We start from the raw sequence: 17,589 nt of genomic DNA, 5'->3' as shown, positions 1-17,589 counted from the left end.
AAAGTTTTTTTGTATAGGGCTCTCATGTTAAATACAAAAGAGCAAATGATAAACAATAATTTAAAACAAAAAACAATGGGAGGGAAAAATAGGAAAACCTAAAGCTTGCATTGAATTAGCCACTGAATGATGACTTAAGTGTTTTAAAAAGCCACATTGTGGGCCCTTTTTCTTTGTTACAGTGGTATAAAGCCACCTCCAAAGACCATGGTATCTCCGTTTCATCAGTGTTCAATATGATTAAGAAGTTTGTCAAGCATAGAATCTTCAAGAACCTCCCTGGTCATGGGGGAATAGAGGAAAAATGACAAGAGATGTCTTTGAAGGTTGGTGCGAATGGTGGAAAAAAAACACCATGTCAAACATCCAAAAACCTGAAGGCCATCCTGGATCAGTCTGGGGGTCATGGTTCCAACAACTACAATATGCCACATACTAAACTAAGCACAGCTTTATGGACGAAAGCAAAGGAAGAAACCATTGCTGAAGAAAAGACATAAAAAGGAACAACTGATCTTTTCCAAAGAGTACCTTGATAAACCACAATCCTTTTGGGAAATTGTTATCTGGACAGATGAAATAAAAATAGAGCTTTTGGCAGTGCAATGCAACAGTTTGTTTACAGACGGCGCAATGAAGCTTATAAGGAAATGAACACCCTACCAACAGTTAAGCATAGTGGAGGATCCATAATGCTGTGGGGTTGCTGTGCTGTCTGGTACTGGAGACCTTGACTGTATCACAAAAATAATGAAATAAGAGAATTATGAAGAGATTTTAGAGCGAAATGTCCTAAACATTGTAAGAAACCTTGGTTTGAGTCGAAGATCATGTGTCCTCCAGCAAGAAGATGACCTTAAGCAAACATCAAAAAGTACACAGAAATGGTTGTATAAAGAAAAAAAAGGACTGTTATAAAATTGCCAACAATGAATCCTGAAAATCTTTGGGGTGTCATCTATTTGAGAAAAAAAAACCTGCAAACATTCAAGAGCTTGAACAAACTGCAAATGAAGAGTGGGAGAAAATACTAGTGCAGAGAAACTGATCAATGGCTACAAGAAAGGTTTGGATGCTGTCATCATTGCTAAAGGGTGTGCAGCCAAGTATTAATTAAGGGTGCATTTATTGCTCCACATGCTGTTTATTCATTTTTTTCTTTGTTTTTCAACTTACATGTTGCAATTTCAATGTTTTATTGTTGGATTACTTTGCACCACTAATAATAAAATCCTGAGGCTATAACTTTGGTACATTTACATTAATTTTTGAAAATATTGTCTAATATATAATTGCCTAGAATACTACTTCCTGCAATTTGTGCCAACTTCCGTGGCTTTGTCCGGAGCTAATGTCCGGAGCTAATGTCCGGAGCTAATGTCCGGAGATTAATTGCCTAGAATACTACTTCCGTGGCTTTGTCCGGAGATAATGTCCGGAGCTAATGTCCGGAGCTAATGTCCGGAGATAAGTGACGTCAACAGTGTCCAGTGTCTGATTGGTTGCCGCCTGCTGCGAGCGACCAATCAGAAACGTGCCGTACTGTGACACACTCCGCCCGCCATTTTGGTGTGATTTTTGAATATTTACCTCACAGCAAGTTTCTACTGCGTGGAGGCGGGCCCAGTGACGTTCTTCAAGCTCCTGCCGAATTTCGTCAAAAAAATGATAATACCATTTACCAAAACTATTTAGTTGTGAAGTGGTTCAGTGACATTTTCACACATTTGAACTTTTGTTTGGTGTTTTCTCCATATACTGCCTATTATTTTTGTTCTTTCTTACTATTATTTATTAATTGTATTATTCTTACATTTGAATAAATAAAGTATATATGGATTCTAGACTCCCGATTCTTTAGAATCGGGCTGCCATCTAGTATAGTATAATAGTAAAAATTTGAAGGGGTGCTAATAACGATGAGCAGGACTGTACTTGTATGCCTTTAGTGTGGATCGGAAGACATGGCTGCAGTTGAGGATATGCGATTTGCAGTCTCCTTTTAGAAAGGAGATTACTTTTCTTTCAACCAAAAAAGACAGTCACGGTCTGCTTAAAGTGAACCTGTTTGCTCTCCTGACATGTCATGTAAGTATCTCTATAAAATAACAATTCTGAAACCTTTTTCCTTATTTTGCTGTGTTGTCGTTCCTCTGGTTTTCCTTTTAATAATACAACTGTTACTGTTCCTCTTGTCAAATTGGCATGTCCCTGTTCTGACATTCTCAATATAAACAATGCCAGGATTTGTTGGGACTCACCCCAAACCAGTAACACCCAGTTGTCTGTTTTTCTTACCAGGAATGTATAAATGAAGGCACAAATGACACAATAGAGAATTTTAAGAGAAATTGCTTCATATTTTTAATAAATGTTTAAATTTAAATGTCAGAAAAAAGATCCTTAATGGGCCACTTGTCTATACTATCAGCACAGGTTATTGTTGAGCATTCTGAAGCGTGGAGCTCAGTTCTTTAGTACATATACCTTTCTTTTAGCCCAACTCATTCTGTATTTGCTTATGCTATTCAGTCAAATGTGTTTTTTATTTTTTAATTGCTAAAGCCTTTTACGAGGTTTGTTTTATAAAAGAGGCAGATGAGTACAACAATGTTAAATTATTACTGTAAGGCACAATACTTAATGTGCTGTATATGTGGTCCTTAAGTAGGCCATCCGTTATCTATTAAAAACTATCTGATGTCATTATTGTTAAGTAGCCGAAGAGTTTAAAATCCTAAAAAACTAAATCTGTGTATACATCTACACTGCTCAAAAAAATAAAGAGAACTCTTAATCCCTCATCCCCCGGGCCATGTTCCTTTTATGTTTTTTGCTCCCCTTCTTCCCAGAGCCATAACTTTTTTTTGTGGTCAAAATGGCCATATGATGTCTTGTCTTCTGCGGGACAAGTTGTACTTTTGAACGACACCATTGGTTCTAACATATCGTGTACTGGAAAATGGGAAAAAAAATTCCAAGTGAGGTGAATTTGCAAAAAAAAAAAATAAAAAAAAATGCAATTCCACAGGTTTTTTTTTTTTGTTTTACCATGTTCACTAATTGCTAAAACTGACCTGCCATTATGATTCTGCATAAGTTCATAGATAACAAACCTGTCTAGTTTTTTTAATTTCAGTGGTGAAAAAAAATCCAAACTTTGGTTTAAAAAAAAAAAATAAAATAAAATAAAAAAAAGCATCATTTTCTGAGACCTGTAGTGTCTCAATTTTTCGTGATTTGGTGCTGGCTGAGGGCGTATTTTTGTGCACCAAGCTGACATTTTTATTGATACCATTTTGGTGTAGATCTTTTGATCGACAGTTATTGCATTTTATTGCATTGTAGCGGTGATCAAAAAATGTAATTCTGGCATTTTGACGATTTTTCTCTTTACGCCGTTTAGCGATCAGATTATTTGTTTTACATTGATTGGTCGATTCTGAATGTGGCGATACCAAATATGTGTATATTAGATTTTTTTATTTGTTTTATTTTGATTGGGGCAAAATGGGGGTGATTTGAACTTTTATATTGTTTTATAAACATTTTTTCTTAATTTTTTTGCAAGCTTCAATAGTCTCCATGGGAGACTAGAAGCTGCAGTTTTACGATCAGTTCTGCTACATACAAGCGATGATCAGATTGTCTGTATGTAGCAGAAATGCTCACTTGCTATGAGCGCCGACCACCAAGCGGCGCTCATAGCAATCTGGCTATGACAACCATAGAGACATCTGGTTGTCACGCCAACCCATCGGTGACCTGCTATCACGGACAGGGTAAACGATGGGCGGGATTTCTGGTGCGCTTCCTGGAACCTCAAGTTACATGCCGCTGCCAGAGACTGACAGCTGCATTTAACCGGTTAACAGCCACGGGTGGATCACGATTCCACCCACGGCTGTTAGAGGCACATGTCAGCTGTTCAAAATGGCTGACATGTGACGGGAAAGATGTGGGCTCAGCACTGGAGCCCACATCAAAGGGAGCGAGTCTGACGTGTGCGTATTATTATGCCCAACGTCGGAAAGGGGTTAAACAACTCAATGCAACTTCAAGTCATTCACACTTCTGTGAAATCAACTTGTCCAGTTATTAACAAAACACAGATTGTGAATCAATTTCCCCTGCTCTTAAGCAAATGGAATCGACAACAGGTACAAATGATAGACAATTAGCAAGACAACCCCTATAAAAGACTGGTACTTTGGCAGCATTGCTTCACACGTACTGTACAGTGCATGAGAAGGTGTGTACAACCCACAGAAGGTGCTCAGGTAGTGTAGCTCATCCAGGATGACACATCAATGCTAGCTATGGCAAGAAGAGTAGCTGTTCCTATCAGCACAGTGTTCAGACCAGGCCAGTACACCAGGAGACATTGAGGGGTCGTAGGGCAACAACCTAGCAGCAGGACTACCTCCTCTTGTGCATGGAGGAGCAGTGTCAGAACCCTGCTAAATGACCTCCAGCAGCCCACTAACATACATGTGTCTGCTCAAACGGTCAGAAACCATCTCTTTGAGGGTGATGTGATGGCCCGACGTCCACAAGTGGGTGTTGTGCTTACAGCCCAACACTAGTGATGAACGAGTATACTCGTTGCTGGGGTTTTCCAGAGCACGCTCTGGTGACCTCCGAGTATTTGACTGCTCGAAAATTGAGTTTTCATCATGGCAGCTGAATGGTTTACAGCTATTAGCCAGCTTGATTACAAGTGGGGATTACCTAGCAACCAGGCAACCCCGACATGTACTCAGCCTGGTTAGTAGCTGTAAATCATTCAGCTGCCGCAATGAAAACTTAATCTCCGAGCAGTCATAAATACTCGGAGGTCACCCGAGCGTGCTCTAAAAAACCCGAGCAACGAGTACACTCTCTCATCACTACCCAACACCATGCAGGGCTATTGGCATCTGTCAGAGATCACCAAGATTGGCTGACTCGACATTGGCGCCCAGTGCTATTCATGTATGAGAGTAGATTCAAACTGTGCACATGCAACAGATGTGACAGAATCTGGAGACGGTGTGGAAAACGTTCTGCCTGCAACATCCTCCAGCATGACTGGTTTGGCTGTGGGTCAGAAATTATGCGGTGAGGCTTTTCTTTGAAGGGACACATAGCCTTCCATGTGCTAGCCATTCGCTGGACTTGAATCCAATCAAGCACATCAAGGACATTTCTTGTTGCATCCACCAACGCCACATTACACCACAGACTGTCCAGGAGTTGACGCATGCTTTAATCCAGGTATGGGAGAAGATCCGTCATCACTGCCTTATCAAAAGCGTGCCCAGGCATTGTAGGGAGGTCATACATCCACGTGGAGGCCACACACACTAGTAACTATCATTACCTGGTGGTGAGGCATTTCCACTGAATTTGGATCAGCCTTTGATTTTATTTTCCACTTTGATTTTGATTATCATTCCAAATCCAGACCTGCATGTGATATTAATTTTGGTTTACATTGATTATTTTGGTTTTTATTGTTCTCATTATGTAATTAGCAAAGATTTGCAACAGGAATATTTAGTTCAGTGATGTCTAGAATGTGGTATTTTAGTGTTTCCTTTATATATTTTTTTTGAGCTGTGTATGTTTGTGTATACATATGTAGTGTGTGTGATATACATATGCAATGTGTGTGTGTGTGTGTGTGTGTGTAATTATGGTAACTTTTTTTGTTTAATTTTTGGTGACTTTTTTAAAAAGGGTTGTCAGGATTGATTACTATAGTATTATACTTATTCATAGTATTGCAGCTTACCCACATTCACAAAAATAATTCTGTTTCTGGTTGTGAAAAAAGGTTTGTTTGTTTTTTTTTGTACAATTCAGGATGCCCCAGTTAAAGAACCTACTGCAATTACTTTAAAATTAACTGTGGCAAAGCTTTTTTAGTGTGAGATTTTTTTGTGTGGACTCCATTCTGAGATGTACTAAATACGTGAGTGCCACTCTGTAAAAGGTGCATTGTCTTTGTGCTAAATTGTTGCTTTGCAGCACTGGGGTCCTAGGTTAAAATCCCATCAAGGACAATATCTGTATTGAGTTTTCTATGTTCTCCCTGTGTTTGTGTGGGTTTCTGACCACACTCCAAAGACATACTTAATAGCTGAATCTAGATTGTGAGCTCCAATGGGGACAGTGATGATAATGTTACTAAAGCATTGTGGTATATGATGGCGCTATAAAAGCAAAGCATAATAAATGTCAGCAGCCAGTCGGCTACAATGAAAACTTTTTTCATAATCTTATCATATTTATTCATATCTCTGTAATGGTTCCAATTCTCTGACCCTCACCCCTGAGCTTGTGAAGTCTGTCAATATACCATGAGCTACTTTTTGGCCTTCAATACTTACTATAATATATGCGTGACAACACAAATCTCGAATTTAATGCGTTGGGTTTTTGAAGCATGTGTTTTACAACATTGGCTCATTCTTGCTTGTATTATATCATTGTAGAACATGAATTTGCTGACACCTTTGGACAGGCGTAGGGCTAAGTACTTCTCATGCCTTTAATGGTCTAAGAAGAACCTTTCATTATATTACTGTGCACTGCTGGCATTTTAGCGATGTGCAGACACTGGATGTACTGAATGTGAAGTCAAGTCACGATTTGTGACTACTTTTGTAGATTGTTGCTGACGTTAAACTACTTGTTATGATTGCTCACCTCTTGTTGACATTCAGTGCTGTCAATCATTCTACTTTCCTGACACATGTGACACTCCTCTTCTGGATTTAATCCTAACTCTCCTAGTTTTTAGTGTCTGCGAATAAACTTAACAAAAGAACGTTTCCAGGTGATTCATATAACGGTTTGGAAGAAGGTTACTTTGCCTTTGCCTCTGCCACAGCCACTCCAGTGAGAGAATTAAGTCAGCCGTACATATTAGATATAGGCTTTTGGTTGAACAATGCTTTGACCAATCGATGGTCTAACAGCCATTTTTGCATTCTCTTCCTTACAGAAGAGAGTTTGATAGTCTGAGCACACTTGGGATTTTCTGAGAAAGTCACCACCAGACATCTCTTCTACCTGCTTAAATCCGGGAGAACAATACAATCAGCAGTCTGAAATGAGACATGCGTGATCGACCACTCGTCCCGACAATCAGTTGGCTGGTACCCCATACACATTAGCGCATCAGCTTAAACTGTTGATATCCCCGTTTTCAGTCAATAATAGTCATACAGCCAATATACTATTATAGTGAGCGCTAATCTAAGTGCTCGAGTGACACCAAATTGACTGAAGTTAGTCTCCTGACTTGCAGTACAGCTTTCCAACCATACCAAGAGCTGTAGTTTTTCAACAATTTGTTACGTTGAGAATACTGGGTTACAGCCAAGCAGTTTAGTAGACTAGCAGTCACTCTCCAACCTTTTATATAAGCCTTTAGCTATGTTCACAAGCAGCAATTTTTCTGTTTTTTTCTGCTGTCAAAACCTGCTTTATTGGCAGTAAAAATGCTACTCTAAGCTCTAATAATGCCTATTTTGCTGTGTTTTTGTCGCAGCAGTTTTTATTGTACACATTTGATATGCGCTATGTCTTCAGTACATATTTAATAAATTTAGTTTTAGTTACCAAAAAAAGCTTCAAAAACCTTCCAGAAATATTTGTTGCATTTTTTGCAGTGTTTTTGCACTTTCCCATTGATTTCTATTGATAAAAAAACACTACAAAAACACTGAAAACATTGACTTGATGCAGATTTTTTAAAAATGCTGCAGTTCTCAGATTCAGTAAAAAAAAAAAAAAAAATAAGCAATCGTGCATGAAATTTCTGAAATCTCATGGCTTTTACTGAAACTCAAGATTTTATCATTTGCATAAAAAAGTGCAGCACAAAATGCTGCATTGCTGTTTTCCTTTACTGTTTTTGAACATTGATGCTGTTTTTGATGCAACCTAAAATACGGAGAAGAATAAAGAAGTCGTCTTAGTTGTGTGTTTTTTAAATTGACTTTAAGAAAAAAAACTTTGCTGAAACCGACATCAAAGACTATGATGTGTGAATTCGATTTTGTGACACTATGGCACTTATTAACATAATCCACCTGGACATCGGTTATTTAGTTTCTGCTTTTCTCATCTTGGTTCTAAAAGATCAGAATAGTCTGAAATCAGAGACACAAAAACATCTTGTTCACAGCATTATATTACAAAACATGATGTAGACATAATGACTATGTGCAGAAAGCTGGACGGTGGCGCACACAGTCCACACACTGTATGTGTAGAGATATTAGAATGGAGGCCTCACAGGGAAGGCAGATTATTTTAATACTGAATCCACGTTTTCATTGTTTTGATTCTAATGTCATATCCTGTGTTTTCAAGGGTAACCAAGAGACTGAACACATCACTAATATCACACCATGTTTCTTTGGCTAAAATTCGAGATGACATGGTTTAGGCAAAAAAATGTATGCGTTAGTGATGAGCGAATGTGCTCCCTTAATGTGACTTGGGCATGCTCCAATATGTTTCATTAAATAATGTGTAGCAGAAGTAATAATCTCTTATAAACACCCACCACGCTCCGGCATTCATACAAGGTGCACAATAACAGGCACAGGGGTCTTCTCCAGACCCCCGGTTGTCAGGACTACTAGTGATGAGCGAATGTGCTTGGATAAGGTAACTTTCAGTACCTGTGGCTGCATTCCTCAATGCTGTTTGACAGTCGCAACACATGCAGATGTTGCTTAACAAACATGTGTTGCGGCTGTTGAGCAGCTGTGAGACATGCAGCCACGGGGACTCAAATATATTTTTCAAGCACGTCAAAGACACTGTTAGCCAAGCATGCTCATGTGCTAACACCTTATCGAACCATATTCACTCATCCCGAATGACAACCAATCGGCGTCCCGCAATCACGTGACAGGAGCGCTAATGGACGTGTCTTATGATGCATATCTGGTCTGCGCAAATTAAATGCCAATGTCATAGATTGACAGTCTCGGGTGGATCGCAAATCCAGCCTCAGCTGTTAGAGGCACATGACATCTGATCAAATCAGCTATCCTGTACCAGGAAAGATGCAGGCTCAGCGCCAGAGCCTGCATCAAATGCCAGGACACGTCATTGGTTGTAAAAGGGAGAACTTATCAGCACAATTTCACATTTTAATGTAAAGGCATGGCCAAAATGGTGCTTTTATACTGATTAAATAGATAACTTCTAGTGCAGGTATCCTCATGTTGGTTGTTTAATCTGCGTTTGAAGTTTTGATGTAATTTGCTTTAGATGCGTAGGGGTGGAACTGTGTTCAGGGTCTTTGGCCCCTGCCCCGGACCCTCTGCCTGCATTTGGTTTCTGTATGACAGGTCACTGCTTTATGAGTGACTTGTCTCCTCTTTGAAAGTTTGCCCTGGATTTTCCTTACCACGAGTTGTGCTTGCGCAGATTGATGTTCTGGCAGTTTTCAATAACATGATGCCAGTGGAGGTACTTTAGCAGATTGAGATCTTTTTCTCAATTATGTTCTTTAGAGAATTAATTGAGCTGGCACCATTTTATTTAAGACTGCCCGGATATCAAGCTATGCAAGCGCCGCCTCAGGTGTCGTATGGAAATCCATAGGATAGGTGCTAAATGTATAATCACTGGAAGAACAGCAGCTAGAACCCCACCATTCACATGAGCGGGGGGGCTAGAAAGCCTCTTGTATGACTGTAGTAGTAGTGCGCAGTGCTCACCACTGCTTTATTCACTTCTTTGGAACTGATGGCTTTGCTCTCTTCTTCAGAAATGTAGAACAATCACAGAAGGGGTACTAAGTTAGAGTGCATCCTTTTCGAGGTATCTATCTAATTTATTAGTCAGGTTGGTCAATGTTTTTTCCAACATGAAAGACTAAAGCCTCCCATACACATTAGACTAATGCCAGCAGAGTTAATGGGTTCTTCCGAATCCCTAATGTATATTGGGGCGTGGACCAACTGATTATTGGGGAAAATGTCAATCAAACATTTCTGATGTTGGAGAGCCGATCGCCTTATTCTCCTCGAGAGAAGCCACCAGCAGATAGCAATGTGGAGAGCGTAATATGATTTGTTACATTAATAGAAACTTGTCCTTAAAATAGCTATTTCTCAATTAGGAAGGGTATTACTTATTTTATTTTGCTTATGTAAATTTTGTCAGGAAACCAATGCTTGAGAAATTAATTCCAGCGTTGATAACCGCTGTATTTTAGTGTGCCATGTGTACAGCTTCTCTTGGTTTCAATATTTAGAATTGTCCAATTAGAGATGAAAACTTTTTTGTGGAATTAGAAATCGCAGTGCAAGGTTGTTCTAAATTTTATGTATCTTTTTCCAATAACTCTGCGGTTGAGCAGGAAAATACCTCTCGAGATTCAGTAAGTCAGCTTTGCCTAGGTGCTTTTTATTTTTCCCACAAATCTTAAATTGAAAGTTTCTCTATTCCTTGTCATAGTTAACTAATCCTGTTTTCTGCCTTCTACTTCCCGGCCTTCCAATCTCATTCCAAACAAAATGTCTTCAAAGAAGACGTAAGTGATGGTATTTAGATAATGTGAGATTTTTTTCGGTAGACATTGTGCTGAGAAAATGTTATATCCTGACAGCATTTTAATTAAATACTTTAGGATTCATCATCTGAAGTGTGGTATGAAACTGTTGATGCATAGTCTGTGAAAATAATTTAGGTTCAGTAAAAAAATAAAATAAAAATCCTCTGGTGGATGTGAAAGGCAATAAAAGGTTTATTTTCATGAACTTCATCCTGCCATTATCAGCTCTCATTGTAATAGACCTGAAAGTTTTAATGGAATTTGTCATTTAATGTTTTTTTTTTGTTTTTTTTTCAGCAAACTCGAGTCTTCTTGGCGGTGGGGGAGGTGAGTCTGTTATCTATTTTATATCTTGTAAATCTGCTCCTATATTGATGTGAGTACTAATTTATTTATTTATTTTTTACATAACTGTGTTTTATCGTGAACAAATTCTAAGACCATGTTCACATGTCCAGTATTCATCCTTTAGAACGGATTCAGCAATTCGCTGACAAAAATGTTGTGCAGATGCAACTTTTTTGTCCTCCTGAAAAAAATTGATTTCAACTGGATCCGCTTTTTTTTTTTTTTACATTGAAGTCTATAAAAAATGAATCTGTTAATAAGCCATCCATTTCTGTTTTTTTTCCATTTGAAAAGGATCCGTTTTTTGCTTACTTTAGGTGGAAAAATAGATATTTAACACATACTACTGAACATGTGAACTTTAAACTAATTGTCTTTTTGGAATTGATCCAGTAAGCAAGAAAAGGATCATTTTCAAATGGGAGAAAACCGAATGGCTGCTTGACGGATCTATTTTCCATAGACTTTAATGATAAAAAAAAAAGAAACACCCAGATCCAGCTGAGAATAACTGAAATTAACCTGAAAAACTGTGAATGCACAACTTTTTTTGTCCTCTGATGGATTCTGGATCCATTCTCTCTGATGGTTACTGGACATGTGAACAATAGCCTAAGGAACTCTAGTTTTGATATAATTATCTAATATATAGACAGAACAGCGTCTATACAATCGATGGACAAGCTAGATCCTCCAGAGTGATACAGTCCATGTAGTGCTTCGTTACTGGTGATGGCGCTACGGGGAAATAAATGCTACCAAGGACATTGCAGCTGTTTACTTCTGGCTCCAACAGCTTGTGATCTGCTTTATGTTGAGCGGCAATGAAAATATGTACAAAATGCTAAAGGATTGGCACCCCAAGTCACAGTTGATTAGTACCAACCAGGGGCCCCTGGAATAAGGGAACACTCCCTCCTGCTCTGCATTACCATAAAGGGTGGATTTCTATCAGAAATTAGGCAAACACTTTAAATGCACTACAGTTAGTGCACTCTAAGCAGTTTAATAAAGTTAAACCAAACAATTATATATGGGCAGAAGGTGTAAAGTGCAGGATTTAAAGCATGCTTGAATTGATAAACTAGGCTAAATGTATCATGACAATAGATGAACTATATGGATAAAACCAAAATATGGATAACAAAGCTGCCACCAGGAATTCAAGGCCTCATTCTGGCATTTTCAGGTCCCCTTAATACTCCGCCCAGGTTCCACATCAGCTTCGCCTCATCCATCGTCCTCCCCAATCGCACACACTAACCGTTTCCATCGAAACTATATCGCATACATTGCCATCAGCTTCTGTTATGACCAAAAGATTTTTTTAAGCTGCCATCACAGCCAAAATACTCTTTTGGAAGGGCTCTACCCTAACCTATTAAACATTTCTTAAAATACCCAATACTCAGAAGGGCGCGAAACGGCCGTCGTTCGCCAGCTACTCTTGTTGTATACATCCCCGTGCCGTGAAGTTATGTAATAAAGAAACCTGTGTTGAAGACCGGTGAGTGCCGCCAAGTTTCTTCTTTGTTACCTGCATCGCTGATGTTCGTTCCGGCTGAGCACCTCTGGTCTGCCGGCTGGCTGCAAGCTGTGAGTTCTCAACGTCTTGGTTGGAGTAGCGGTAGTGCGGTCAGCTGTTTTCTTTTCCGCAAGTAGTTATTTATCTTTGCTGTTCTTCTTAATCCAGCGCAGACCACCATCAATTCTTTCAGCCAGGACTCGTCTCACACAGTTATCTATAGCACTGCTTCCTGAGCACATTCCCCACATTTTCCCCAAATTCTACACTATGCAGCTGAACACAAATGTGCACCTACCATTAATATATAATAAGTTATTATGAAACCCACCATTCCAAATATAAATTATAAGCCACCATTGCGCCCCCACTAACTATAGCCACTTTCCCCACCCAATAAATATATAAATTAATTAGAACCTGTGATCTTTGCCCCAATTCATTACCAGTCACACTCGTGCATTCTCTATAAAACACACAAAACTGCTGTCCAAAGCCAGCGCAGGTTAACAAAATATGAATTACTTGCCAAAAGGCAAATAATCCCTAACTTAAGACCTAAAATTTAACTTTTATTAGACTACTAATGGATAATCATAAAATCCGCTCAGGTCAGTTTAGTATAAAGGGGACACTAATATATCACATGAACTCATGTCCTACAACCAGGGCTCTGGGCCTTATAAGGCCTAGATTCTGACATTACCTAAGGTCATCCAATCCCAGGGTGTATAGCAAGAGCCAATAATATTTTCTGTCACATCCCCCATTATACCAAAGGTATCCTAATTACCCTCAATATTATGACAGATATACCCTGGGTACCATCTCTTAGTCTCTCTGGTACTAACCATACCAGATGGTATACAAAATTATAAATCCTATTCAAAGTACCTCCTATATTGTTATGTTGTTATATCCATTGCGCTGCTCACTGCCAATCACCTACTCATATTGGGGACTAAAAAATCTGCCGTACAGTCTCCATTATTTCCGAGTGCATTCAACTTATGTTCACAGACACTTCCGGGTTTGCGACATCACCGTGGCTGCTCACTGTCGTCTTTACTACCATATCACACTGCGCATGTCAGCATACATGTCGCAACTGCACAAGTCCCTGCAGTATCCCCTAATATGCCATACTGCACATGCTCATAAGAAAGATCGCACCAGCCCATTCTCAACACCCCCCACTCTGTACCACCCGCTCCCCCGATTCATTATATTTACATGCCCCCCTCTGCCCCAATTCATTGTCATGTCCGCTCTCCCACCCTCACTTAATCATCATTTTGTCTCCCCCACACTCAATATATCATTTACTCTCCCCACCCTCAATTCACCATTTGCTCTCCTCCCTCGTCTTCAATTCATTATCTTTTAATGTACGCCACACTCAATCCATCATTATTTGCTGTCCCCCATTTCTCACCCCCAATCCATTATTATTTGCTTTTCCTTGTTCCCCACCCTCAATCCATCATTATTTGCTGTCCTCGTCCACCACCCTCAATTCATCATCTTTTGTTCCCCCACACCCATTTAATTAATTTTATTTAAAAAAAAAAATCATACTTGCCTCTTATACTATACCCTGCAGCTCAACTTGTAGTATTCTCCTGGCTAGTAGCATGCATACGCAATGATGTCATTGCATATGCGCCATCACCAGCATGTTGCATAATACTGTAGGTAAGGAGACTCCCTTGAAGCTGCACGGTTGTTCCAGGTAGCTGCGGGAAGCCTCCTTGTGCCAGCGCAGACTACATTATTATACCCTGGGCCCTGGTGAGCAGAAGCAAAAGTGATACTGGGCCCTCTGTCTTGTGCTTCTTCTCAATGGGCCCCATACAACCTTAAGGGCAGTAATGCCCTGATGGATAATGTAAAAAATCCATGCACAGTGCGAAAAGGCACCAGTAGTGGGCAATACATGAGTTTGATTAGATATAATAAAGTACTGTATATACTCTCAAGATGATTCTTCAAGTATATTACCTCAGTCACAAAAAGAAAATGATGGTGACCATTAGATGTGGCCTAAATAAAAACCAAGGAGAAGACAAAAGCAGAGCAAAATAAACAAACTCCACACATGTATCTCCACTAACAAAGTGGCTTCATCAAGTTAAGGTAATTAAAATATATGAGCATACCAGTGTAAATGAGAAGATTCTTTCAAATATAATCAAGACTAAAGGTGACAAGTGATGACCCCTTTAAAGGGAACCTGTCACCAGCAAAAAACGCTATTAACTTGCAGAATTAGCTCAGCATGAAGAATAGTTCTAAAGAAATAGGACTATGGACAAAATCCCCATAGACCTAACTAACTGTAGTGGATGTCCACCCCAAAGGAGACTTGCACTGGTCGCCTAGAGCACACAGTTTTCCATGGATGCAGGATAAAAATCTCCAAAGTAAGCCGCCTATAGTGAAGATGGGAACTGCAGGTGCTTCTCACAAAATTAGAATATCATCAAAAAGTTAATTTATTTCAGATCGTCAATACAAAAAGTGAAACTCGTATATTATAGTCATTACAAACAGCGTGATCTATGTCAAATTTTTGTCAATGTTGTTGATTATGTAATGAAAACCCAAAGGTCATTATATGAATGTTGACATACAGAAGCACCTGTATGTCAACCTACATATAATGGCGAATAGAGGGTACTGGGATATGGAGGTCCACTGGGGTATCTCAGCTCTGTAGATTAGACTAAGGAATCCAGAGTGTTAGTCTAGTACTCCAGCGTGTTCCCTTGAAGGACGTACTGGGCAGCACTTTTCAATTATTCCCAGTATATCTGTATCTGCTACTAATAGTGTTGTTACTGGAACTTGTCATAAGAAACCCGTCACTGTGATTATCAGAAGTGTAAAGATAGTTTATGTACCATCATCTTGCTGCTGTTTAAAGTGAAGTTTACTAATGTCCAATGCCATGCCTGTTGCTTTGTCTCCGGTTTCCTTACCACATCACCATCACAGAGTGCACCGCTGACCATCCAGCCATGAGGGAACAGTAATGTCGGCCTCGCCCTTGCACATTTTTTTTTCGTTATGTGCCCACCACTACATCGGTATGCCAGGCATTGGGCACGGCCACCATGCAGAACACCAAGGATCCAACCCATGTATTTTTTTTTAAGTTCATATCACTATCAAATTAAAATGTATATATGCCAAACATCCTGAATTAAGCAATATGCTTTATGACTTATTACAATTTACTATATTATCTTTGCAATGGATCTGTTAAAAAGGTGTCAGTGGGACATCTTTTAATTTTTTCTTTTAACACCTATTACTGTATCACTTAGATTTTGCACATGGACAGAAAATATGCTCTCATTAACCAATTTCTATGGCATCAAGGGAATTTTCTGGGCTCATCATATATTTCTGATATCTTTGTGACATCAGACTGCCAAATCTTCACAGTTTGTAGTATTCTATTGGCATGTGACCGCTATAGGAGAGTCTTTTTGTGACTGAAGCCTTGACAGTCCTCACATCATGCACACTGCGTGCTGTGTGGATCTTCTGGTGGTAGCGCTAGGATCGGCGGCCATGTGACCACAAATATGCAATCTGCATATTCCCATCCACATTCCAACTAGCTTGCTCAATTGAGTGTATTGAGCAAGACCAGAAAGGCCTGTGCAATTTTTGCAATGCATGCGATGTGAGGGCTTACAAGTTTGCAGTCACTTATAGTTTAAGACCCGACAACCTCTTTAATTAAACCTACAAAACATTCAGTATCAGGGCTTGCTCTCACCATCATATTACCGATCTGACAAAATATTGGATCGCACTTGGACTAATGTTAGTCTATTGGGCCGCACACATGTCTGATATTCGGATCGCAACTGGCCGTGAAAGTCAACGAGTGTGTGGAAATGACATGTGAGTGCAGTCTGATTTCAGCGCGTTGACTCAATAGAGAAGATGGAGAAATTATGTTCTCCATCTTCTCACAGTGTGCTCCGTTTCTCTCTGATCAAACGTGGCATAGTGTGATCTCATCAGTGTCATTTGTTTAATCAACGTGATTCCCTCAGATAAGATAATCTACAGTTGTGTGACCCTAGCATTATCGTCCAATGCAGCCTAGTCTTAGGTATTCAAAAGTATGTTTTCTCCAGTCACCTTCCACGACAGCAGTATCGGACAATGTCTCGCCGCCTTAATAGGGGACAGGAAACAGAGGTTAAATACCCCTCCCCTTCCTGCAACCACCAGTGTTTTTCCTGTCCCCCATGAGGCATGAAGAGGTTCTTGGATAGTGCTGCCGTGGCCGGCGATCAGAGCACTGTTACCTTAATGGCCGGGCAGTCGAGGTCGGGGGCTCCGCTCTCTTCCTCCTGTGGAGTGCTCCCATCTACGCGTTCACCACGCGACTTGGGACCCATATCCCGCCCTTCCTGCACCTCCTCGTGGGGCAAAGCAGGGCGATGAAGCGCTCCGGGGTCCACTCATAGCTCTCCGGGTCTCTCCTCCCCCCCTCGCTGCTGGAGGAGGCCGCGCGTGCAACGGAAGTGACGCATCTGATCTTCCGGTTTTATCTCCATGCACTGGAGCCCGCGCGCATGCCGGCCGGCGTCCCAATCCTGCGGCAGCCATGATGGGCGATAAACTGCATCACCCCCTACGGACCCTGAGAGGAGGAGGAGCACTAAATTTGCTGGCGACCTCGATGTACATATATTCCTGGTCGGGGAAAGCCTCCAGGTAAGGCCTCTGTCTATGTTCCTACTGACCCTATGGATGGCGACAAACCCCTGCACTCTGCTTCTGCAGAGCCCAGCGTTCACCCTCCTACTGTAAGTAGAGGATGAGGTCCCTTGCTGTCCAGTTATTTACGAAGTGACTTAGTCCACCTTTCTCTCTCTTTCCAGGGAGACAAGGTACCTGCCCCTAGGAGAGATAAAATGCCCAGCCGCAAGTGTGGTACATTTGCTTCCAAGCTTCCCTCCGCTTATAAGAAAAAGCTCTGCCAACCATGCACGGATGAAGTGCTGTATAGTGAACAGCCCTCTCTCCTGGACAGCATCAGAACCCTCGTCAAACAGGAGGTTCAATCCTCTATGGCGGCCCTGTCCCTGGCTCCGACACCACAGCCCCCTCCTCCTAA

General features: G+C 40.5%; 1 protein-coding gene across 6 annotated transcripts in view; it reads left to right on the top strand.

The window, feature by feature from the left end:
• The window catches only part of MACROD2 (mono-ADP ribosylhydrolase 2), a 2,991,260-nt gene that overhangs the window by 804,717 nt on the left and 2,168,954 nt on the right, over nt 1–17,589 (top strand). For all 6 annotated transcript variants that reach the window (XM_069768762.1, XM_069768759.1, XM_069768757.1 and 3 more), the window contains exon 4: nt 10,868–10,897. In XM_069768762.1, coding sequence (XP_069624863.1) covers nt 10,868–10,897 — 30 coding nt within the window. The remainder of the gene's footprint in view (nt 1–10,867; nt 10,898–17,589) is intronic.

Source organism: Ranitomeya imitator, chromosome 5, assembly GCF_032444005.1.
Source record: "Ranitomeya imitator isolate aRanImi1 chromosome 5, aRanImi1.pri, whole genome shotgun sequence".
NCBI lineage: Eukaryota > Metazoa > Chordata > Amphibia > Anura > Dendrobatidae > Ranitomeya > Ranitomeya imitator.
Note: the sequence above shows the minus strand (reverse complement) of the source record. Positions and strands in the feature narration are given on the sequence as shown.